General features: G+C 46.9%; 2 protein-coding genes across 8 annotated transcripts; both read left to right on the plus strand.

The window, feature by feature from the left end:
* The first annotated feature begins 345 nt into the window (after nucleotides 1-345).
* Nucleotides 346-6269, plus strand: PIGW (phosphatidylinositol glycan anchor biosynthesis class W). Of its 5 annotated transcripts, none has more exons than XM_069033405.1 (2): nucleotides 346-2138; nucleotides 4399-6269. In XM_069033405.1, the coding sequence occupies exons 1-2, from the start codon at nucleotides 1173-1175 to the stop codon at nucleotides 4435-4437; spliced, it is 1005 nt and encodes a 334-aa protein (XP_068889506.1). In that variant the 5' UTR covers nucleotides 346-1172; the 3' UTR covers nucleotides 4438-6269. The 5 variants fall into 5 exon arrangements, 4 of the variants coding, with proteins under 4 accessions (XP_068889506.1, XP_068889502.1, XP_068889505.1 ...); XR_011155915.1 differs by having other exon boundaries at nucleotides 348-5344; nucleotides 5645-6269; XM_069033401.1 differs by having other exon boundaries at nucleotides 348-1008; nucleotides 1159-6269.
* A 781-nt stretch (nucleotides 6270-7050) lies between these two features.
* Nucleotides 7051-24146, plus strand: GGNBP2 (gametogenetin binding protein 2). 3 transcript variants are annotated; one of them, XM_069033359.1, is made up of 14 exons: nucleotides 7051-7130; nucleotides 7866-7993; nucleotides 11816-11896; nucleotides 13447-13700; nucleotides 14328-14426; nucleotides 16980-17093; nucleotides 18600-18809; nucleotides 19778-19952; nucleotides 20842-21036; nucleotides 21590-21740; nucleotides 21982-22107; nucleotides 22189-22340; nucleotides 22721-22969; nucleotides 23657-24146. In XM_069033359.1, the coding sequence occupies exons 2-14, from the start codon at nucleotides 7901-7903 to the stop codon at nucleotides 23858-23860; spliced, it is 2103 nt and encodes a 700-aa protein (XP_068889460.1). In that variant the 5' UTR covers nucleotides 7051-7130; nucleotides 7866-7900; the 3' UTR covers nucleotides 23861-24146. The 3 variants fall into 3 exon arrangements, with proteins under 3 accessions (XP_068889460.1, XP_068889458.1, XP_068889459.1); XM_069033357.1 differs by lacking the exon at nucleotides 7051-7130 and adding an exon at nucleotides 7185-7284; XM_069033358.1 differs by lacking the exon at nucleotides 7051-7130 and adding an exon at nucleotides 7185-7284 and having other exon boundaries at nucleotides 18600-18803.
* The last annotated feature ends 99 nt before the right edge of the window (nucleotides 24147-24245 follow it).

The following is a 24245-nucleotide window of genomic DNA, read 5'->3' on the forward strand; positions in this document are numbered from 1 at the left end:
CGGGACACACGGGGACACACACGGGGGACACACGGGACACACGGGGACACACACGGGACACACGGGGACACACACGGGGGACACACGGGACACACGGGGACACACGCGGGCCGTGGCAGCTCCCGGGCGGGACCCCAAGGTCGCCGCCGCCGCCGCCGGGCGCGGTGCCCCCTCAGGGCCGCGCGTTGCCGGGGCTGAGGCGGGCAGGGCCCGGCAGCGGCGATCCCGGGCCGGGCAGGACGGGAGGGCAGGGCCGGGCCGGGTCGGGACTTACCGCGGGCGGCAGCGGGGCCGGAGCGGGGCCGGGGCCGGGAGCGCAGCGGGGCGGGCGGGCCGGGGAGGCGGAGCCGGGGCTCGGGCGGGGCTCGGGCGCTGCGGAAGCGGCGAAAGTGCGGCCGGGGAACGCGGCCCGGCTTTACCGGGCCCGGCTTCACCCCGGCCCGGCTGCACCCCGGCCCGGCTTTACCGGGTCCGGCTTCACCCCGGCCCGGCTTCACCCCGGCCCGGCTCCACCCGCGGCCGCTCCGGGCCGGGGCCGTGAGGGCGAGAGAGGCGGCCCCGGGCGCCGCCGGCTCTGTCCCCCACCGCCATCCATCGCCCACCGCCATCCATCGCCCACCGCCATCCATCCCCCGCTCCCGGTAAGCTCCCGCTCCGCCCCGGGGCTGAGCAGAACCCGGAGGTTCTGGCTGGTTAATCCGCGCTTCTTAGGTCCCGCGGAGAGAAAGGCACTTGGGGGCTGCAGCTGCTGCTTGCACCGACCAGGCAACGCAAAGTTTTTTCGGGCCACGTTTTTACATAACTGTGCCATTTACACCATAGAGAATATGGTGAAGTATGTTCTACAGAGCAGTAAGATTATTCACAATGTGAACATTGAGTGGAGTATTTGATATTTAGAGATCTCCCGCAAAAATACATGAAGCATCTCGTTGGAACACAGCAGGATGTAAAACGCTGGAACTTCCTCAAGCCTTCCAGTGCCTCTGCCTCTCCTTGGCTTCCCAGGTCAGCTCCGGTGCTGCTCCGTGTTTTTTAAATTGAAAAGTAACGCAGTAACTTCCGAAATCAATGTTGTTTTAATGAACTGATTCATTTTTATGGCGTTCTGAGACCCGTTTTACAAAGCTACCTCAAGTTCATGTTTTGTGTTTTCAGAGGAAGGAAGAAGAATGTCCCAAAAACAGCTGAAAGAAGCCTTTATCAGCAACCTAAATGGAACGAGTTTGCTGGAAATTTCCGCAGGCTTGTCCCTGGCTCCGCTGTGCCTGCTCTGCAGAGGGCTCCTCCTGATCCTGTACTACCTGCACCACGGAAAACCTGTAAGCTCAAGGAAGTACAGCCTGCTGCTCGACTTCGTGGTGCTGGTGTCTCCTCTCCTGTTCTCCTGCACCGTCTTGTCTCCAATCATCTTTTTCATGCCAATTATCCTTGCTGCCTTCTGCGCTGGAATATTTTCCAAAATATACGGCCAGAGAAAACAGGAGGCCAGAGCACCCTTTGGGCAAATTGTAAAAGAATTCCAGAAGACATACTTGGATCCGGAGCACATTCCAGCAGTAACTGTGTTCCGTGTTTATGTCAACGTGCTGACATCCATCAGCATTTTGGCCGTGGATTTCCCGCAGTATCCCCGGCGATACGCCAAGGCCGAGACCTACGGCACCGGAGTTATGGATCTGGGGGTTGGAGCCTTTATCTTTGGAAATGCTCTCGTTTGCCCTGAGGTTCGACAGAAGTCTTACATGACACAACCCAGGTTTTCCAATCTGGCCAGGCAGATGTTTTCCGTGTGGCCGCTGATTTCCCTCGGTGTTGGGCGGCTGCTGAGTGTTAAATCCATCGAGTACCACGAGCACACCTCGGAGTATGGCGTGCACTGGAATTTTTTCTTTACCTTGGCATTTGTGAGACTTGCAGCATCTGTGCTTTTAGCCATATTTCCCAAACATAAGGCTTGGCTTGTGGCTCTAGCTCTGGCTGTACTTTATCAGCTCCTTCTCAGCACTACCTCCCTGAAGGTGTTCATCCTGCACGGGAGCGACGGCAGAGACTCGCGGCTCGGCTTCCTCGATGCCAACCGGGAAGGGCTGCTCTCCCTCCTTGGATACCTGGCCATCTACCTGGCGAGTGTGCAGGTGGGGCTGTGGCTGCTGCAGCGCAGGGCCTCGGTGAGGGGCTGGCTGGAAGCCCTGAGGGGGCTGGCTCTGGCAGTTCTCGTGCTGTTCGTGCTTCTCCATCTGTGCCAGGCGTGCACGGAGCCCGTGTCCCGCCGTGTGGCCAACCTGCCCTTCTGCACCTGGGTGCTTGCCCACTGCCTGCTGCTGCTGAGCTTGTTTGTGCTCACTGACCTCACCCTGGTGTTCACAAAGCTGCTGGTGAAGGGCTCCAGCGTGCCCTGCTGCTGGACGGTTGTGCAGCCCCCTGATTCCAGTAAAAAACACGGAATGGGGGCCGTGCCGGTGGGAAGGGAAGACAAGCTGTCGCGGCTATGCTTGATTAGTGCTATTAACAAAAATCAATTACTGTTTTTCTTGCTAGCAAATGTTATGACTGGTGCTGTGAACATCCTGATAGACACAATCCACAGCAAGGCTGCCTTTACATTATGCATACTACACTTGTACATGTTTTTTAACTGTTTAATTATGCATATATTGCATGCCAGAAATATAGTATTAAAGTTTTGGTGATTCCCTCTGGCCGAGTGGACTAGCTGGACTTTGTTTGCTTTGGTTGAATGATGGTATTTAATGGAAAAATTAGTATTTTTCCTGGATGTGTTGCAATAATTTATAGTTTAGTAGGGCTTTTTATTATTTAGTGTTGATTACTTTTTAATGGTTCATTTTACCAAATTATACGGTCCGTGCTCTTACCTGTTGGGAGTTGTTGCACATTATCCTGAAAACTTAGGTTTGGAGATTGCTGAGTATTCCTGCTGCTCCTGAGAGTAAATTGTATTTACAGTTAGTGAACTGCTCAGACCCAAGGGATTAGATAGCAAGGTAGAGTAGAAACCAGATGAAAAGTAAGAGGGTAAGTAATTATATGGAGAGAGAGGCCTAGCTGTCAAGATTTACCTAGTTAAGGCCCTTGCATTAATAATAGATAAGAATAATTCTTTATATAAAATGTATTGAAGAAGTGGATACTTGAAAATGTTTTGGCCCCAGTCCTGCAGGGACTTATGCATATGCTTGACTTTGATGGTAGTAATTGTGGAATGTTAATCATACACTGAAACCTAAATTAGCCTTTGAATTAAAGCTAAATTTTACTTCCATCCCCACTGATGAATATAAATGAAGACCCGAGATAAAGTGTGATGCTCTGAAGGATAAACTCAACTGCATATGGATTCATAAAGCAGTTGTTGGAGGCTGTGGTGCAGATAATAAGAGCAACACAGCCTTTTATAAGAAAATACAAAGACACCAAACTAATTCAGCCCCAGCCTGCAGGCCAGCACGTTGTGAAAGCTCATCTTTAGGACTGCTGTAAAGTATGGTCTTCAGGTCTACTTTGAAAGTACTCAAGTCCCACCTACTTGTCTGTAAAATTACTTTAAACAGCAGCTCACTGAATACTCTATTTTGCCAGCTGAGATGTGTCCAAGGGGGGACATTTGGTATCAATTTTTATTAGCATACAAACAGGGTGCAGATGGAAAGAAGTGCAGTGCACTGGGTCAGAGTTCTGGCAACGGCTTGAGAAAGGAACTGCTCAGTTTCTCAGTCTTCCTTGCAAGCCCAGAGCAGAACACTGTCTTTGTTCCCTTTCCTGACTGTGACAGTCCTTCCTGACCTCATGAAGTCATTGGGAAGAGAAATACACTTAAAGATTGTGAGGAATTCAATAATGGGATATAAATACTTTAGGAGTAGAATACCAATGGTAGTTGATGATAGATGTCTAATGTCAGTGGAGTTACAGCAGTACACATGGGCCATATTTCATATTTCTCCTTGTCTATCACAAGTGATGAATCATAAAACCTTTGGAGAATAAGCCTCTAAATCAGATTCCTTAAGACAGACATGCTGTGGAAGAGTCATAAATTTATGAGGTTCTCCAAGCCCCTGGCTGGCAGAAAGGTGAAGTCTGAGGATTACAGGCTGCGGCCATGCTGAGTTCATGCTTGTTTGCTTCCAGCTTAAAGCCATGAAGTCTTGAGAATTAAAGCAAACCAGCCTGTATTATCCTGGGGACAAATGCAAGAACTGGCAACAACCTCTTAGAAACAGTTGTCAGTTTATAGCAGAGTTTTCTGGTAACTGGTGGATGTGTTTATTTTAACACACTTCCTAGGCTTGCCTAGGGAAGAAAGGTCTCCCTCGTGAACCAACTGGCACTACTCATTTATGCAAAATTACTCATGGATATTTATTTCTGAAGTATTTAAAGCCCGAGACCTGCAGCGAGTTCTGCCTGTGAGCACAAGCCTATCGGTGTGATTCAGAACGAATTGGGTGTGACAAGCAGAGCTGTGTCTGGACAAGCACAGGGCATCCAGGTGCCAACTGCAGCGGGTGAAGCAGAGAGGACGTGGGAGGTCTGCTGGGTGAGCTCCACACGGGCTGGTGGTGCCAGTTCCAGGGCTGCAGCTGTGCTTGCCACAACAGCAGCAAAACGAGGGCATCGTGGTGCACCAGAGTGAGAAAACCCTCTCACCAACGCCAGCTTCTCATCCTGAGGACTTCTCCTGCTTCTAAAGCCCTGAGAAGTAAGGCAGAGGTTGCAGCCAGGTGGGTTTGGTCTCTTCTCCTAGGCAGCAAGTAACAGAAAGAGGACATGGCCTCAAGCTGCACCAAGGGGCGGTCCAGGTTGGGCATCAGGAGGAATTTCTCCATGGAAAGTGTGGTCAGGCACTGGAAGATGTCCAAGGAATGACTGGATGTGGCACTCAGTGCTCTGGGCCGCTTCACAAAGTGTGGATCAGTCACAGGATCGACTTGATGATCTCAGAGGTCTTTTCCAACCTAAATGATTCTGGGATTCTGTGAGTTGTTCACCAGTGAATTAATGTGAGACAATGAATTCTCATTGCTTGTTGTCGATAACAAATGCAGTGAGCTCTGCCCTGAAGCAACTGGTGTAGTTGTGAATGCCTATGAACACAAGATAATTGCCCAAGCCTCTGAAAGAACCCAGAGATGCAAGCGAGCATCCTTTGATCACAGGACGAGCAAATAGCTCTGTTTGGGTTTGAAAAGACGTGAAAAGTGAACACCAGGACACCTCTGTTCTCCACACACCTCCACAGCTGTTGGCTGGAAGGAACTCTGCATTTCACCTCACTCTGGGCTGTGCTTAGACAAACAACTCTTTGTACAGATTAAAGGTATATTTTTTAAAATCAGAAACTTTTATTTAGTTGTTACATAATGAGTAAAAGTTTAAGATATTTCGAGTAGGAGGACTAATGGTTCAACCGTAACGTGTCACCTACTTCAGCAATAGTAAAGCAGCGGAAAACAGAAATTGTTTTGTCTTTGCTGCCGTAATTCCATCCAGTGACCTGTCTGTAGGGATGCAGGGTAGAAAAATGTTGGGATATGGTGGGAGAGTAGACCTGATTATATTTATCCTTAACCTTTCATTAAACATCACTAACTTCTTAACACTTCTCATTATTTTTAAGGATCAACTCTAGCATGCCTCCTCCCCCAACTGCAGTGGTGTCTCTTTTGAAGTCAAATGTTACCCTAAAGATTCCAGGCAGGATCCTATTTCAAAGCCACATTGTCCCAGAGAACAGGTATTTCTTCCAGGCAAAGAGGGGCATGCAAATGAACGCAGGAAGGGGCTGGCTGCTTTTCCACTGTGTTGGAGATAACAAACAAGCTGCGTGTTCCAGCAACTTAAAACAACTTTAAAAATCCATGGATAAAAATTGTATGAAATGTAATGGTGCTTCTTGTATCAACGTGCACTCCAAGAATACAAAATTTGGGACACTGCTGTTTGTTAATGTGATCCAACCATGTTCTGGGCGTGGGGAGTGACACAGGAACGCACATCCCTGCGAAGACCTAAGTTCATCGTGGTTCAGAGTGCTCTGGTGTAAGAAACTATCCTTCGTTACAAAATCCCAGCTTTTCTGCTGCAGGAAACCATGAAAACACCGACTGCAAACCATGCAGCACCGTGACTCCACACGTTGTTCCCACTAGAGTTGCTGCACGAGGAGCTCAAGTAAATTAACTCCTCCACTCAACATCATTTTTATGCAGACACAAGAAAAAATAAAGAATCCTGCTCCTTAATTACCTCCCCTGCATTTTCTTGTGAGGGCTTTAGTGTCTATATCCATACACAACAAGAATGAGCAGGTCAGCTGTATTATTCAATAGTTCAAGAAAGACTTTGGGATCGTGGTGTTTTGGTTTTTCTGGTGGTGTGGTTTTGTTTTTTGTTGGTTTTTTTTTTTTTTTTGGGCTGCTTAATTTAGGCAGCCACAGGATTTCGAGCTGGCTGCACTGTGGTGCTGCAGGCGCCAAGCAGAGCTGTTAAATCCTGCCCTGCCTGGCTTGGCACCAGGGCAGCGAGGGCTGAGCTGCGTTTGATGCTGGAGCAGTGTCTGCGGCGGATAACTCAGGGAGCCCCAAGGACATCGAGTCCAACGCACAGGACACCCCAAAATCCTCCCCCGTGCCTCAGAGCGTTGAGTTCAGCGCGTTTTTATCAGCCTTGGCTCCCGGCGGGGCCGTTCGCACCCGCGGTAACGCCAGTCCGGCCCCGCTCGAGGCCGCGGCGCGTTGTAACCCCCAGCGCCCCGGGGCCCGCACCCGCCCCGGGGCCCGCACCCGCCCCGGCCCAACCGCCGCGCCGGGGCCGTTCCTGACACCGCCGGGGCCGTTCCTGACACCGCCGGGGCCGTTCCTGACACCGCCGGGAGCCGTTCCCGACGGCACAGCCCCGGGTCCCGCCCGCCCGGAGCGGCCGCTGAGCCGCGCGGCCTCGAGGCCAGGCCGGGCCGGGGCCCGGAGCGGGCCCGGGCGGTGCCCGCGGCTCTCGCGAGAGCGGGGCGGGGCGGCCCTGGGGCGGGCAGGGAGGAGGCGGCTCCGGGACCCGCGGTGCCGCCCGCCTGTCACAGCGCCCGGGCCGCCCAGCGCCGCCAGCAGCCGGTAAGGGCCCGCCGGGCCGCGGGGCAGCGCTCCCGGGGGGGGGGCGAGGGGAGGAGCGGGAGCATGGGGTCCCCCCCGCCCCGCCGGGCTGCTCCCCGCCATCGCAGCCCCGCATGGGGACCCGGGCGAGGCCAGGCAGGAACGGGAGGAAGGGGTGGGTCTGCCGGGGCAGCCGGGCTGCAGCCCGCGGGGAGGCGGCGGGGCCGCTCCGCGAGGCGCCCGGGGCAGCGCTGGGCAGGCGGCGGCTCCCCCCGCCCGGGTCGGGGGCGGCGGAGGAGCCGCAGAGCCGCGCCGGGCTGGGCGGGTCCCGGCGGCCGCGCTGGGCCGGTGGCGGGCGGGGGGCGGCGGCTCCATCTCCCCGTGGCGGCTCCATTTTCCCCCGCGGGCTCCATCTCCCCTCCCAGGTCTCCATCTCCCCCTCCCTCCCCCCCCCGAAGGATCCATCCCCTCCCGGGGCTCCATCTCCCCACTCGATTCTCCATCACCCCTCCCCGGGGTCTCCATCCCCCCGCGGCTGTGCCCGCGCTCCCCCCGCCCCGTCCCCTGCTCGCCGCCCGTGTCCTGCCGCATTCCCGGCCCGTTGCCGGCCCGCGCGGGTCCCTCCCGGCCGGGTGGGTGGGCCGGGCTCGGCGTGGTGAATCAGGCGATGGGGAGCGCAGGCTGGGTGCCGGCTGCTGGTGAAAGTGTGGCGGGGAAGCGCGGCGGGTGTTTACCTCCGGCCGGGGCCGCCCGCAGGCTGGAGCGGGGAGGAAGCGGCAGCAGCAGCAGCGATGGCGCGGCTGGTGGCGGTGTGCCGGGACGGCGAGGAGGAGTTCCCCTTCGAGAAGAGGCAGATCCCCCTCTACATCGATGACACCCTCACGGTGAGTCCCCCGGGCCCGTCGCGCTGTCCCGGCGCCTCCCGCGTGTTGCAATTCCCAGGCCGGGCCTTTCCTCCTGCCGGGCCTCGCTGGCTCCTCCTCGGGCTCCTGCAGCGTTAATCTTTGGGACTTTGCAACACTTGGGGTTAACAGAGCTGAATGTGGCAACTTTTTTTATCTGATGCCCGGCTCTAAAAGCAGGCGAACCGCATAATGAGGGAGTTATCGCCGTGCCGGGGCCTGTGCACAACTTGTGCTGGAGCCACGAGCGTGGCTCGGTGCTCAAGGGTGGAGCAAAGCCATTTTTCAGCTGGGAAGGAAGGGAGCCATGTTAACGTTAAACCCCGGCTTAAAACCGGCGGTTTTTCTGCTCTTAAACCGGCGAGAAAAGACTAAAGGCATTTTCGAAAGCTTTGGCGTGAAGTCAGGGTTATCGAGTCCGCAGAAATTGAACAAATCTGAGAGTTCCCATTTCAGGGTGTTGCTCTGAATTGGAAAACGTGGTGGTTTTGCCGTTTCCAGAAGATTCAGTGGAGAAATCAACTAAATGCAGCTTGGAGGCTCTCTGGTCCTTCTTCTCTTGAGTTTAGAGGAAGGTTTAAAAATTGCATTGTAGGAGAACACGGAACAAATGGGAAAAAGAATTCTCTAACTGGCCAGTTGCTGTTTGTTTTAATTCTTAAGGCATGAAAATGTGTTGAAAATAATATTGCACTTAGTGTAATTTAGTATCTTAATGATTCATACTTGGTTTCTCTTGTCAGTGGGATAGTAATTGTAGTTACTTCAAATGGTATAAAATGTGGGTGATTTAAATTCTTAACCTTATGTTTAAAATGAAAGACACCCTGAGTTTTATCAGCTAAGGAAGGTGTCCCTGCTCATGGCAGGAGGGTGGAACTGGATGATCTTCAAGGTCCCTTGCAACCCAAACCATTCTTTCACCTTCCAGAACAAAACTGTTGAATATCTTCAGACAGGCCCCATCTGGTTTTGCTGCATTTGAACAGAGTCTTATTGCTGTATTTTAATTTTGATCAATTTGAATGGTGGCATATTATTAATTTACTAAATATCATCATTATTTTTGGGTTCTCTCTGGTTAACTGTGGTCATATATTAGGCAAAATTTCCCCTAAAGTTGTCCAAAGCAGTATCTGCCTCTCCTAGAGGGGTTGATGACGTGGAAAACCCAGCACTGTGCAGGAATAGTGTAAGTTTGAGTTTTTTGGTGTCTTGGCCACACCTTGAAAGTTATTCTGCTCTTTCATTTTGCATGTGGTTTTAAGCTCTTGGATTTCTCTTGTTTTGTTTTGTTTTTTCCTTCCTGGACTCCCTATAAAAATTACCCATTAGTTTGTGTCATGTGGACTTGCCAAGCTCTTCTTATTTTTGTTGTGTGTAATAGGTTGAGAGTGAAAATTCAGCTATACCAGGCGTCAGGTAGATGACTTCAGCAGACCTAAAATTCCATTTGTGGTTTAGTCCCAGAATTTAACACCAGGCCCAAACTTTGTATAATTGCACTGTGTTGTTGCTGGCCTTCTGCTTTTTACACCATCCTCATGATTGAAAGGGTTCTCTAGCTGTAAATCAGTTTTATGTCCATCTGGAGGAAAGGCATTTATGCAAGTGCAAGTCATCCTCACCATGAAGAAATCTTATCTTGGATCCATTCTGTTTGGGGTTTTTTTTGGTTTTTTTTTTTGGTTTTTTTTTCATTCTGTTACTGTTGTTACAAAGTACTTGGATTTCTAGGTGGTTTCTGGAGGCTTTTATTAAAAAAAAACCTGCAGAAGCAAGTGAATGAACTCTGAGCTTCCTTGTCTGTCATTTATAATTTATTTTTTAAATACTTAATGAGAGCTATTACAAGACATGCAGCTGTCTTCGAAACAGAATTTTACATCTGCAGCACTATCTTTAAAAAATGATGGTGGTTATTGATAGTAACCGGCTCCTGTTGACCTCTTTTAAAACTCAGATTTTAAAAATAATGGGACTAATGTGCCTGTTAGTCAGACAAAAGCGTTAATCTGTGCCTTAAATCTAGAATCAGTGGATTAGTGATTGCAAATTAGGAATGAATGGCCCATGTGCTCCTAGTCTGGGATGTTGCTTTGTAGTAGCCCAGGAAGCAGCTCAGGTGCAGGGAGATGGTGCTGTCCCGAGTGGATTGTTCACCACCACAGTTCCCTGTTCCTTCTGGCTCAGCCAGAAATTAAAGGAGGTTTCAATATTTAGCCCTTTTCATTTCTTAAGCAGCTTTTATGGTTTCTAGAAGGCATTCCATTTGATGTGGTATTACAGGATTTTTTTTTTTTTTTCCCCTTCCCGTTCAGGGTGTGATGGTGGTTGATGTTTAACCACTTAATAAAATCTCATCAGACACGTGAATTAATTTAGTCTTTGATTCTTTTGCTCTGTTGTACCAAATACCTCGGGGTGTTGTCTGATAGTGGGAGATGAAGGTGAGGGGGGAAAACTAGGCAGATTTATCTCTTGTCTCTGTTATTAGCAGATAGAGCTTTTACTTTTGCTTGTAGCTCCTGGCCCACAGAAACACCACATTAGTGATGTAGGAAACCTGTAAATCTGCAGCAGAAACTGGTGCAGCTGCTTGGTGTGGATGGATCAGGAGCAAGGGAAGCTGGAAAAGGAGCTGAGGGTTAGGATTGGCAGTGGCTGTGGCACTGCTCTGCACAAAGATAAGGCAGCTGTGCTAATGCTCACACTGGGGCACATGGGACAGCAAAATAGTGCCTTGTTCTCAGAGAAATGGTGTTTATTTTGGAGTGGTGTTCAGTGCCTGGAAAAGTGAGTGTGTGAGTTCTCTGGAGGTAGTGTTGGCAATTAGGCAGACAGCAGGGAATTCTGCCTTCCCTAGACAGCTGAGGGAAGGTGGAAGGAGGAAAAAGGATGAATCAGACAGTTTTATTTGGTGTTCATTTGCATTGGAGTTATTAATCAAAGTTGTTATTTCGTCTTTGAGATTTTAAAGTGACCTTTCAGAATTCATATTGACAAATTCCCTGTTTCTCTGTTTGGACAAAGAAGAGAGCTAAGCCAGGCTTTACACATATTTCTAGTTCCTTTCATTTTACTCCATGGTTGCACAGTTGGATTTTTGGACTTTTGGAAGTTACTGATTCCTGCCCCCTCCCAAGAAATTGCCCTCTTTGTTTCTCAGTAATTTGATAAGAAATGTTATTAATTACTTACAAGTAATCACATTGTTCTGTAGGCTTAACATTTTGCTTTGAGCCTCTTGAGAGTTGCAGCTGCAATCACACAAAGCAAACTATGCCTTGGAGTACCTTGTTGGGTTAATATGGTTTGAAATTAGCCTTTGGAGGAGTCGACTCTGTCATTAAACTGTTGTGACTGTTTCCTCAGAGCCTAATAAATTGAGTGAAGCTGTTGGGTCCATTTGGATCTCAGTGTTTTGAAGTATATATATATATTTTTTAATTGAAGCAGGGTTTCAAGTCATGTAGATTATAATAGAAATACTGATGGTCCATTTAGCAACTTTTGCTTTCTAACAGCTATTTAAGAGTTGCCATTATAAACTGCCTCTAGAACATTATATTACTGAAGCATTTATTACTTTGCTGAAACATTCACTATCACTATGTGATTAACTATCACAAAGTTACTTTTATCCTTTCCCAAGCCCCAGTAATGAAAAGAATGAGCATTTAACATAATTTCAGTCTTATTTCCCCCAAGAAAGTAAAACAACTGATGCTGTTTGGCTTTTTTTTGTTTGGTTGGTTTTTGTCTGAAAGCTTCTCTTTAAATTGTTTTTCCTCTCTTGTATAGATGGTGATGGAATTTCCTGATAATGTGCTGAACCTCGATGGACATCAGAATAACAGCACACAACTGAAACAGTTCACTCAGGTAAATAATGTTTCCCAAGAAGTGAGATTTTTGCTTTCCTTAGGTTTGTGCTTTTGCTTCTCCAGGAGGTTGTGACTCCTGGAATGCCTCAGACACGTCAGCACCTGGGAGCAATCACACATTGGTACCAAAGTGCACTCACTGGGTTCAGTTGTGCTCTGGATTCCACAGCATTTATTACCCATTGTCTTGTCTGTAGGCAATTGCTGCATGTCCGAGAGCTCAAAACTCACCATGGGAACTACAATTTCTAAATACATCTTGATTTTTATTTTTCTAAGTAGTTTTGAACTGCCTTTTCAATGACACAGACTGATGTGCCAAATTCTGGCAAATACCTGTAGCACCCTAACACCTGTAGCAACTGCAGAATGATGCCACTTGATGTCCAAAGGGCCAGAGTTGCACAGCCTCACTCAGGTTGACAGCAGCAGTGCAGACACGTGCTGCATGCCAAGTGTAGCTGGGTTGTGAAAATAGCTCATTCCTGCTTTGCTGTGACTCCTGCAATTAATTACAGGAAAGAGGGTTATTGCAGAGTGATACTGCTTGGCAGATGATTTAATGGGCCTTCCTCTAAGAGCACAAACCTTAAATGTTACCTGATGGTACCTCTGCTTTCCATATTGCATAGAAGGAGCTGAAAACACTTTATTTTTTCAGTTGATGTATTGCTGAGTTCTGCTGTATTGTGTTTCCCCAGAAGGTGTGACAAGTTTTTTGTGCGTTAGGAGTGTTTGAGTGGTGTGGTGTGACAATAATACAGACAATACTGTGGTGGCATGACATTCCCTGTGCAGATACAGCTCAGGCTGTGCTTTGTGCGACCAGGGAAGAGTGACCCTCACTCTCAGTGGTGCTGATATCCCAAGTGTGGGTTTGTGTGTTGGGCTGTGAGGAAGGGACTCTCTCCTCTGCCCAGCTCTGCTGGTGGCACTCCAGTGCTGCTGAAAGCCAAGGCAGTAATTCAGCAGTGAGAAGGACTAGAAGGGTATGTGCTTTTTGTGAGGACGTGTGCTTGGATGTGTTTGACACAGGGGCCAGGAGACACATCTACAGCTGTTTATCGATGTAAGCAATATTAGAAGGTGTTCTCATTAGTGTTCTATTAATAGCAGGCATTGGATGTTCACTACTGAAGTCAAAGGCTTCACCCTGAGTAGTAATGTGTGCTTTCTTTAGTTCCAGCCAGGAGGATTGTAATGGGAAAGGGCGTTTAGCCTTCCAGGAAAAATACTGCTAAATTGTCATGGTCTGAGCAGAGCTACTTGGTTGTAAATGAGATTTCCATGAATGCCAATGAGCGTTCATGAATTTCCTTTCCATGTGCCAAAGATAGAATGAGTGTGAGTAGAAGATTCAAACTTGCAGTCTGTGTGTGAGACCTTTTCCTACAACATCTGTGCCGAGGTGGAGAAAGAGGGTTTCCCGGTCAGGACGTTGATTCCGAAGCAGCATTTGCCGAGATGACTGGTAAAAGGAGGCAACAAGAGGAGAAAAAAACCAGAGGATAAATGTTTAATGATGTAATTTGTTGGGTTTTTTTGCAGAGACACAGCATGCTGAAGCAGCAGGACCTGAACATTGCCATGATGGTGACGTCGCGGGAGGTGCTGAGCGCGCTGTCGCAGCTGGTGCCGTGCGTGGGCTGCCGGCGCAGCGTGGAGCGCCTCTTCTCCCAGCTGGTGGAGTCGGGGAACCCCGCCCTGGAGCCCCTCACCGTGGGGCCCAAGGGGGTGCTCTCGGTCACCCGCAGCTGCATGACTGATGCCAAGAAGCTTTACACACTCTTCTACGTGCATGGGTCAGTGGCTGCCAGCTGCTCGCGCCGTCCCCGCTCTCTGTGCCTTTGCCTTCTCGGGGATGCTGAGCTGTCACAGTGCATTCTCCTCTTCAGCATCCATGTTGTTGCACAACGAATTCCAGCTACTTGTTGCCTAAACTGGGAAAAAAGCAAATGTAGTCTTTGATGCCACCAGTTGCAGTGCCACGATTGCAGCTGAAAGATGCCAATATTTAATGTTCAGCCATTCATCTGACACAGGCACTGGGGGGTTTTCATGGTCTCTGGAAGAAGAGTGTTTGCCTCACTACTTGGCATGTAAAAAAATAAAATAAAAGTATTAATTCTTTCTGCTCTTGGGTGGAAAGGTAACAACTGAGAAAGTGAAAGCTTCTGGGCTTGGTGAGCACAATAAATACCCCAGTGCCATTAGTTCCTCAGCTGTCAGCAGAGCAAACAGTGAGTGCTCAGCACAGTGTGCCTTGGCCTTCTAGTTGGCTTCAGCTCATTCTTCTTGCTCCAGTTAGCAGGAAAAGTAGGGAAGGTTAGTGCAAAGTTGAGGAGACTGAGATGGGGAGAGTGAGGTAGTGTAACCTGATCCAGAGGTTTTGAGAATACAAAGTTCCTCACATTTTTTTTCCCCCATAGGTCCAAACTGAACGACATGATTGATGCAATTCCCAAAAGTAAGAAGAACAAGAGGTGTCAACTACACTCCCTGGACACACACAAACCAAAACCTTTGGGGTAAGTCTGTGTGTAACATAAGCAATTCAAATATTTTAAGGAAGCAAAGTATTGGAACTAATGTATTTTTAAGCATTGAGATCAATTTTTATGCTCTGATCTGTTTGCCAGAGTAGTAGTTGGATTATGGCAGACCTAAATAGTTGTGGGAGAGAGGAAGAGAAGCACCAGGAGTTTTGGGCAAGCTCAGGGCATGGATGGCTTCTGCACTGTGATATAAACAATGCTCTAGAAAGACAAACTGGTTTTTGTGCTCTAGACCAAAATGGTTGCTCAGCAGATTTTCTCACACTGAGGTCAAAGGGTACGTGCTAAATAAATATTCCTCATTTTGCTTGGGATTATTAAAAGTGCCTTGCACAACTGTTAACCAAGGCTTTATTGTGGTTGGATGCAGGGTTAAAACTGGAACTCCATAAAATGTATTTTCTCAGGAATGTGACAGCATGTTTTGAATACACCACTGAACAATATGCATATATGCCTCTGTCTTGAAGTTGAAATGATGTATTCCAGCTGGTTAAGCAGAAAAACACTCCTTGTAAATCTGTTGTGGATTTTGGGGAGGATTCTTGTTTGTGGGGTTGCTCCTTTTATATTTTTTTTAATATAATGACCAATAAATTAATATTTGGGCTCAATTGGAGTTGTCTGGACCTTTTTTACTCAGCTGTGTTCTGGTCCTGGTTAAGCCTCCAACCTGTGAAAGCTTGCTCATGGTTTCCAGTTACAGGACATGTATTTTTCTATGCAGATTGGAGTCTCTCTGGGGTTAGTTAAATCCCCTGGGATACCAAGCATGTGGAATTTGACACTTGATTTTCACTTGTGCTGCTTGAGGATAGTGGGGACTAATCATTATCTTCTATTATATTTTGGTTACAGGCTTTTCATAAAATTAGTTTATAGCTTACATTACACAAGATCCTGAGAGTATGGGGTGTATATATATATATTTTAAAATAAAAAATTCATAGCATTATGAAAGTGGGTTTTGGGTTTTTTTTTTTGTATTTAGTAAGCTTAATCTTTTCTGTGTGAGAACATATGCTGTGGAACCTGCAGTTAGCACTTTGGCAAGGTAGAACAATTCTGAAGTTGAATGAGTAGAGAGGAAAATGCTGCTTTTATTTCCTCAATTCATGCTGGAATAAATCCCCTTAGTATTTGGATGCTGGCAGGTTTGTAGGGAATATGTGGAAGAGCAGTATTTTACACTCTGCAGGTAAAACTTTGGGGTTATCAGATAACATGGCCTGTGGGTGAGCAGTGCAGTTTGCTCAAGAAACAGGACTTGCACCCCCTTCCTCAGCTGAAACCTTTCTGTTCTGTACAGAAGGGACTGGAGTGTATCAGTATCGATACAAATCCAAATAAATCCAAATAAATCTGCCTGCAGTGGACACAGACAGGCTCTGGCTGGGCTGTGGAGGCACCCAATTGTCACAGAACAAGCTTCATTTACCAGCCTAGAGCTCCTGCTGCATTTCTTTACAAGAACTCCTTCAGATGAGTTGCATCTGCTGGGCCTTTGCTGCACACAAGAAAGGCTTTGAGTTGGAGCTGTGTGTTTAATTAGAGGAGTTATGTAAGCAGCTAATGCCACTCGAGGGTTACTTGCTGTCCTCGGTCTGTGCCTGGCTTTTGGCTACTCAGCTCCATTTGGGGTTCCAGGAGCATTTGAAACTCTCCAAAATGCAAGCCCTATGACCTGGCAAACTGGTTGATGGCACAGATAACTCCTCTAATTAGGAAATGGGGCTGCTTCTTCCCATTGTCCTGCTCTGTTGTATCCATGACACAGACATGACCATTCTGATAAAGTGTCAAGTGCAGACAAGCCTGTAGGTAACTGTGGCTTGTTATTTAAAGTCCATTTTTTGCTCTCTAATGCACTTTTATCACATCCCAACATGTGTTGTAAAGTTATTTTGGTATTCTTGTAACAAATTTCTGAAATTTGATGTAGGGTGTTTTATGGTAAAAGTTGTTTGGTTTTGTTTTGCTTTTTTCTTTTGTTATTTTAATAAATTGTCTTCAGCTGGCAAGTATTAAAACTTGTATGTGTTTGTACTTCAAGTAATATTCTAAAAATCACTACTGGTTTTCAGCTGTAACATTAAAAAGTTGTGATGAGTCCTGGGTCAGTTATAAGCATGGACAGAGGAATTTGCATCTCAGGTCTGGCCCAAACTTTCATAAATGTTAAGGCTTAAGCTAGAAAGAGTTCAAAATAGATTAAAGAACAGAGCAGCATTTTCCATAGGATTTGTTTAGGAAAAATAACTAGCTGATAATATATATGTTATAGGTCTGAAAAATGTTTGGTAATACTATGTGACAGTGAAGGGAGCAGTAGCAGACTCAGTTCAAAGAAGTTAAGAGCAGTTAAGAAAAGCAGAGAAGACAGGAAGAGGAAAGAGAGCAAGTGTAGCATCATTTTCTGCTATGGACCCTCCCAGGGAGCAGTCAGGTAAAGGATGAGGCTCTGCTGGGCTTCTGTCCTGACCCCCAGCAGGATCACAAACAGTTTTGTTTCTCTGTTCTTTGCAGGGGTTGCTGGATGGATGTGTGGGAGCTCATGTCCCAGGAATGCAGGGATGAAGTAGTTCTGATCGACTCTAGCTGTCTCCTAGAAACATTAGAAACCTACCTACGAAAACACAGGTATGGGAAAAGAACAGACCACACCTTTCTTTTGAGAAATACGTGGTTTTATCCAAGTGTTCAAAATGTAGAGGATTTTTTTTTTCTTGTGAAACTGAAGATCTCGGCTTGGTGGTGATGGGGGACCTTGCCAGGCTGCACTGGGATGGTTGATGAGACAAAGGTGGTGAAATATTCTTTGTATTTAATGAGAGGGAAAATGTGGGAACCTCTGATGAAGTCATAGCTGCTCATCTTAATTTCTTTGGCTAGGGTTAAATTACGATTTACAGTTCAATGTATCAAAACTGTGTATTCTCATTCCCTCTTTCACTGCTCTTGGACTGTGCCTGTTTTTAGGCTTTCAGGGAGCATGTGCCATTTCAAAATCCTGTGAACTGCACTAGTGCAAGCAGATTTTAGGCTTGGTGTTGCCTTTAAAGCACTGTTTTAGACCACTCTTTTATGCCTTGTGCTGTTAAATGTCTCTTGCAGGGCAGAAATAAGCCACTAAATTATAGTTGCATGTGCACAGGAGCTGCCGTGCTGATGGAAAAGTTTTAATTTCCAGCAGTCTCAAGGTTCTGATACGAACTGTGGGGGCACAGATGGGCGCGGGGGCGGTGGTGCTGTGGAAATAACACTTTGGAAACAAAATAACTTTAATCTCCTGTGACATTAAACGCTGGCTTGGCTGCCTTCCTGGTGCTAACCTGCAACAATACTGCTGTTTTCTCTCCTTCCACCACAGAAAGGAGCCAGGTAGCGTAGCTCTAGCAGCAAAATATGTTTGACTTAGTGCTGTCAAGTGGCTGGAGACACTAGGAAAGGGAAAAACACCATCCAGAGCTGGCATGGAGAGCCAGCTTTCTGAGCTGAAATGTGAGCAGCTTGTCTGACTTGCATTTTTGGAGTCATCCAGCAAGAGATCTTGTAGCCTCTTGAAGGTTACTGCTCTTATGACATAGAATGAGCTTAATTTGCTTGTATTTTAGTTATAAGTATACTCTTGTCACACATGAGCTGTCACATGTTTAAAATGAGTATGTTGTGTTATAAATAACCCTCATTTGGCCATCAGCACAGCAATCTAATAATTCAGAGTATGTTTGTAGTGGAAACAAAGATTGCTCTTGTACTGCAGGCACCAGAGGAAACTTTTCCTTATTTCTTATCACTCACTTGAGTACACTTTAAAGAATTGCTATAAGCTGATGTGGCATGTGTTGCTTGAGAGGGATTTTGCCCTGGTTTGCACTAGTTGTTCACTGTTAGGTTTCTGATCTTTGAGTTGAATTCCGTGTAGGAATTTCTTCGAATCAGCGATTCACTTCGGAGGATGGAAGTTGATCTCCAGGGTAGTAACGTAGAATAGGTGGGATTCATGGTCGATTCAGGTGGATAATAGCCAAAACATTATTATAATAATTACACTTTTTGAAGCACCACAACCCTCCCGTGCCCCAGCTCCGACACGTCCCCCCCTCACCCAGCGCGTTCGGAGCCTGACTCTGTGCCGTCCCGCAGGTTTTGCACCGACTGCAAGAACAAAGTGCTGCGTGCTTACAACATCCTGATCGGGGAGCTGGACTGCAGCAAGGAGAAGGGCTACTGTGCTGCCCTGTACGAGGGGCTGCGCTGCTGCCCCCACGAGCGCCACATCCACGTGTGCTGCGAGACCGACTTCATCGCGCACCTCTTGGGCCGGGCCGAGCCCGAGTTCGCAGGAGGGTATGAGTATGTAATTGGCTAGAGTGGGCTATCTAGCGCTTTGCTTCTTTATTTGACTCTTCAATGTCTTTGCCCAAAGTGGCTTTTTGCCTCTTTGCTGTGTGATGAACTCGTGACTGTGGATATTTGTACTGATGTAGGCTCGGAGAGAGTGCTTCGAAGGTGTCACCTGTGCTTTGGAAGAAAAAAGTTACCAAGTGTCTTCCAGTTCGTTGTTCTCTCCCTAGAGCTGCCTGCTTGTCCACTGAGGTGTTCAAATATGCGAAATAGAAAGAGAACCTTGGTTGAGTTTTGCCAAATGCCAAGTGTTCAGATGAGTTTTGTTGCCATTTGCGTATTTCTGAACCTTTTTTAAGCATCTTTAAACCTTCCAGTGAAAAGTACAATTCTGAGCTCAGTATTGGAGAATCAGAATGAGTTGGAAGGGACATTAAAGATCATCTAGTTCCAACCTCAATACCTTTAAAGCTCACTCATAGCTGTTTAATGAGTAGGGTAAATCCTTTCATAATGGTTTTCCCTTAGTAGATTGACCAGATTGATAGGTAAACAGATTGATGATGAACAGATTAATACTGATATGTTTTTACTTTGCACGGTAAGTAATGTATAAAATTCCCTGTGTGTTTATTCAGCTTGAGCTAACTGATGGTGAAATAATTGCTGTGAAGTCCAGCAAATTTTAGGACACAAAAGAATGCATCTCTGGCATTTAAACTCTTGATCCTTCCTGGGAAGAGCAGGGTGTGACACCTGAAGTCAGTGGTGGCAAGGCACAGTGCTGCTTCACAGTGGTGGCTTTGACCTGGTCCTTTTATTTTGCATCTGCATGCAGCACAGCAGAGCCCTGCCAGGCTGCTCCTGCAAACACCGCTGCAGTTGTACCTACAGAGAACACTTCAGCCCTGCTTTGATCCCTTGGTTGGCTTCCAGCTGCTCTAACAATGCTCTGCTTTGGTTCCACTTTCCCCCAGACGCAGAGAGAGGCACGCCAAGACAATAGACATAGCCCAGGAGGAGGTTCTCACCTGCCTGGGCATCCACCTCTACGAGAGGTTGCACCGGATCTGGCAGAAGCTGCGGGCTGAGGAGCAGACGTGGCAGATGCTCTTTTACCTGGGCGTTGATGCTTTACGCAAGAGCTTTGAGGTAAAAACATCGAGTTTTGTCCAACTTGTGTTTGAATTGCTGCAGTAACTGGGCCCATTGTCACTGTAAAGAGTGTCGAGAGTGTTCAGTTGTGTGACATCCATGCACAGCACAGCTGGAGCGTGTTCCCATGTGGGATAACCTGGAATAGAAGAGATTGAGGCTTGCTTTACTTTCAAGCTGCCCATTACAGAACACTGAACTTTCTGTGTTATTAACTCACAGTTATTTCTGGCTTTCTACCTGATTGTGTTTCAAGTAGCTTAGGCTACAAAAGCTTTTTATTGCATTTGTGAGTAAAATTGGAGGATGTGCTTTTGAATTACAGAAGTGGTTGCTAACTTGCATTCAGCTTATTCCAAATGCACTCTGATCCTGTGGGATCCTGAGCTTCAGACAGAACTCCATGTGGCTCCTTTAACATACACCAATACTTAATATTAATTAACAATTTATATGACATGGATCTTTTTTGTTATGTTTATCTTCCATTCATAATAACTGCTCTCTCTAAAAACCTCTAAAACACCAGAGAAGGAGGAGGAAAATCAGTTTGGGAAAGATCATTGTGGAACCTTGAGCTGGTTAGCTCTTGGAGTTTTTTTACTCTCACAGGATCAAAGTATCACAGATCCAACAATGCATTAAAATCTGCGACTCTTCACTGAAAATTGTGATTGTGGGCCATAGGTGCAACACAGAGCTCCCCCACACTTGAGTTTCCAGCAAGCTAAACCAAGTGTGACTGCATCTGGGTGGGCATTTTTCTCCTGTGCTCAGTAGTTGTTTTACTGGGACTTCATTACTGGCTGTTCTCCTTCTTTTTTTATAAATGTAAAAGCTTGAATTGTGATAACTTCTATAAATAGATCTAACCTCTTGTAAACAGATGGCTGTGGAAAAAGTGCAGGGCATCAGTCGATTGGAACAGCTCTGTGAAGAGTTTTCAGAAGAAGAAAGAGTGAGAGAGCTTAAACAAGAGAAGAAACGCCAAAAGAGGAAGAACAGACGGAAAAATAAATGTGTGTGTGAGATCCCTGCTCCTCTGCAGGCAGCAGAAGAGAAGGAAATCAATCAGGCAAAGGTAAACGTGGATAGCTGGGGCTTTTTGGGGCTTCATCCATCAGGTCACTGTTCCATGGTAGAATTCTTGAGGGGTTTTACTGTATTTTGGTCGCTGGTGGAATTTAATACTTTTTCAGATGAGCAGAGTCTTTGTAAAGTGTTTGCCTGGAACTCCTCAGCTTTTGGGGGTTTGGTGGGGTGGGGTTTTTTAGTCCTAAATCTGAGGTTCAGGTTATGCCAGACTGTTTTTCAACTATCATTTCTTAAAGATCACTTAGAGCCTGGGGATTCAAATGCTGCTTGTAGGCAATTACCATGGAATTTTTGGAGAGGGGGAATCTTTAAGTGCAATTATTATTCAGGATCTCTTGGCTGACCTTAATGGGCTGTGACTGTAGGTCAAGGTAAATTGATGGGGGTTTTGTTTAGTTGTGTTGTACTTGTGAAGAATTCTAAGCAATGCTGTTATCAGTCAGTGTCAGCTGGTTTTTCTCATGGAAAGAGTATCCTTTACAAAAATGCTGGCTGAGCTGCTTTCAGTGCCTGCAAGTGTTTTTTGTTTCTGTTTGAAGGACAACTCAAACTTCACGGAAAGCAGCTGCAAAGCCTGTGGTAGCACCGAAGAAGCCAACAACTGCGTAGAAGTAATTGTTACTAATGAAAGCACTTCTTGCACTTGTCCTAGTAGTGGTACCTTATTAGGCTCACCTAAAATCAAGAAAGGTACGTTAAATGTCGTTACTTTTCATTTTTAAAAAGCATTTGCCATATATGGGGTGAACAGTGGTCACCTGTTTTTAAAAAGGACTCCCTGCCCGTGGCAGGGGGGTGGAATGAGGTGATTTTTAAGGACCCTTCCAATCCAAACTGGTCTGGGGTTCTCTGAATTCTTTCTTGTTAGAGGCATAACTAAAGAATGTGCAGCAGTTCCTACAGATGGCAGTAATTTTGGCCTCTGTCTCAGGTTTATCTCCACACTGTACTGGCAGCGACTGTGGCTATTCCTCAAGCATGGAGGGCAGCGAAACGGGGTCCCGGGAGGGCTCGGACGTGGCCTGCACTGAGGGCATCTGCAACCATGATGAAAATGGTAGGTTTGGGAAGAAGATAATAGTGCTTTAATATCCCCAAAGCTGCAGCATCTCAGAAGAAACTCGGCTGTGTTTTGCAGGGGACGATGCCTGTGTCCATCGCTGCGACGACAAGGAGGAGGATGGAGATAGCTGTGTGGAGTGCTGGGCTAATGCAGAGGAGAGTAACACAAAAGGCAAAAACAAAAAGAAGAAAAAGAAAAGTAAAGCTTTGAAGTGTGAGAATGACCATGTAAGGAACATGGCTCTGCCAGATGCTTCTCTAAATGCTTACATTTGCAAGTAGTTACAGAAGGATTTTAAATTTCGATTGAGACTAATGCTGAAAATGGGGTAACAGGGGTCTCCTGTCCCCTTGTCATCCGAGGTTTGGAAGTGAAGTCCTTCCTGGAGTAGGTTGTGGTGGAGTGTCTTCTATGTTCCTAAGCATGTGCACTTTTACTCACCCTCAGTGACTGTGCCACCCCCAGCTCCCCATGCACACATTTAAAAACAAATATCTACCCTTACTCTCCTTTGAACTCCCTTCTTTTCCCTCTGCTTCCAGCTAAAACTTGAATATTCCATGTTAAGCACCGCTGGCAGTTCATTCCAGGCTCTTTTCCATTTCAGATTCAGAAACTTGGAAGCTGTCTGGCAGATGCAGGTAGCAGAGAGACCTCAGGAAATCTCACGCACACAGAGTTTCACCGCGACAAGACCAAAGACACACACGCTGAGAGCTGCTGTAGCGCAGACAAAAGCGGCCAGCAGTTGCCTTGGTTTGAGCATATGAAAAATGTGTCACAGTTTGCAGAACCTACAGAAATGTCACTTGTCCCTGATACTGGAAAAGGTGCCAAAAGCTTAGTGGAGCTCCTTGTAAGTAACCACTGCTTTTGAATTTTAGGTTGTAGCATCCTGCTTTGATCTGTGGGGCTGAGAACTCAACTCCCAGTGAGGAATTGAGTGCCAGTGTTCATTTGCTTGTGTACATTCCCTGGGAAGTTTATAATTGAATGCTTTGCAGAGGAGGAGAAATTGTCACTGGAATGCAGTGACAGAACTTGTGTTGTAAGTGCTCATTGTCAAGGTTGCATTATTCCCTAACATGGAGTGGGCATTATTGCTGCCTTGAGGCCTCAAATGTTACTTCCCACTGCAGGCTCCTTGGGCAGCTTTCTTCTCTCTCCTTTCCTTCTCCTTCCACTTATTTAGCTCCTTCCCTCTTTCTTTCCCCACTTTTTCCTTTCTTTCCTTCCTTTTTTCCTTTCATCTTTCCTCCCCCCATTTTTCTCTCTCGCCCCTCTCCTTTTTCTTTCCCCACCTTTTCCCCAAAACCCTCTAATAAAATCCATCCTCTTCCCATGGGAATGTGCTAAGACTGAAGCTGATTTGCATCCATTTCATGACTGAAGTGGCTGCTTCTCACCCCAAGCCCAGCAGAGCCCTGCGTGTGAGCCGGGTGTGCGGATCAGCACTTGGGCTGGTGTGACAGGGAAGGCTGGGGACGGATGTGCTGCACAGGAGGGCAGTGCTGGAGGTCTGAAATCCCTGTTCTCGTTGCAGGATGAGTCAGAATGCACTTCTGACGAGGAACTGTTCATCTCCCAGGATGAAATCCAGTCCTTCATGGCAAACAACAAGTCTTTCTACAGCAACCGGGAGCAGTACCGGCAGCACCTGAAGGAGAAGTTCAACAAGTACTGTCGCCTCAACGATCACAAGGGGCCCGTCTGCAACAGCTGGCTGGCAACAGCTGGAGCCAACTGAACCCAATCCAACTCTGTCTGTCACTGAAACTCGAGATGACTACTGCGCCTTCTCCTTCCAAACTTAATTTAGTGACTTACGGCAAAATTTTATCTTAAATTAATGTGATTCTTTTTTTTTCTTGGTTTTTTTTTTTTGGTGGGAGGCTGGTGGAGGTGATTTCCTTAATTTTGTTCTTTCTCCAGGCTTGTATCTTTAGTTGAGTAGCTGTGCAAGCCTCTCTTCTAATTTAAGCCATCTCTTTTCATTCAATGTTTCTCTTCCTGTGAGACTTACAAAAAAGCAAACTAGTGGCAAAGTAATGTTGTACCTATAATTCTGTACAGAATGACAAGGAGCTGAATATAAGATTTTACAAAGTAGACATCCATTTGCAAAATGTTTT

The sequence above is a fragment of the Aphelocoma coerulescens genome, chromosome 19, assembly GCF_041296385.1.
Source record: "Aphelocoma coerulescens isolate FSJ_1873_10779 chromosome 19, UR_Acoe_1.0, whole genome shotgun sequence".
NCBI classification, from domain to species: Eukaryota; Metazoa; Chordata; class Aves; order Passeriformes; family Corvidae; genus Aphelocoma; species Aphelocoma coerulescens.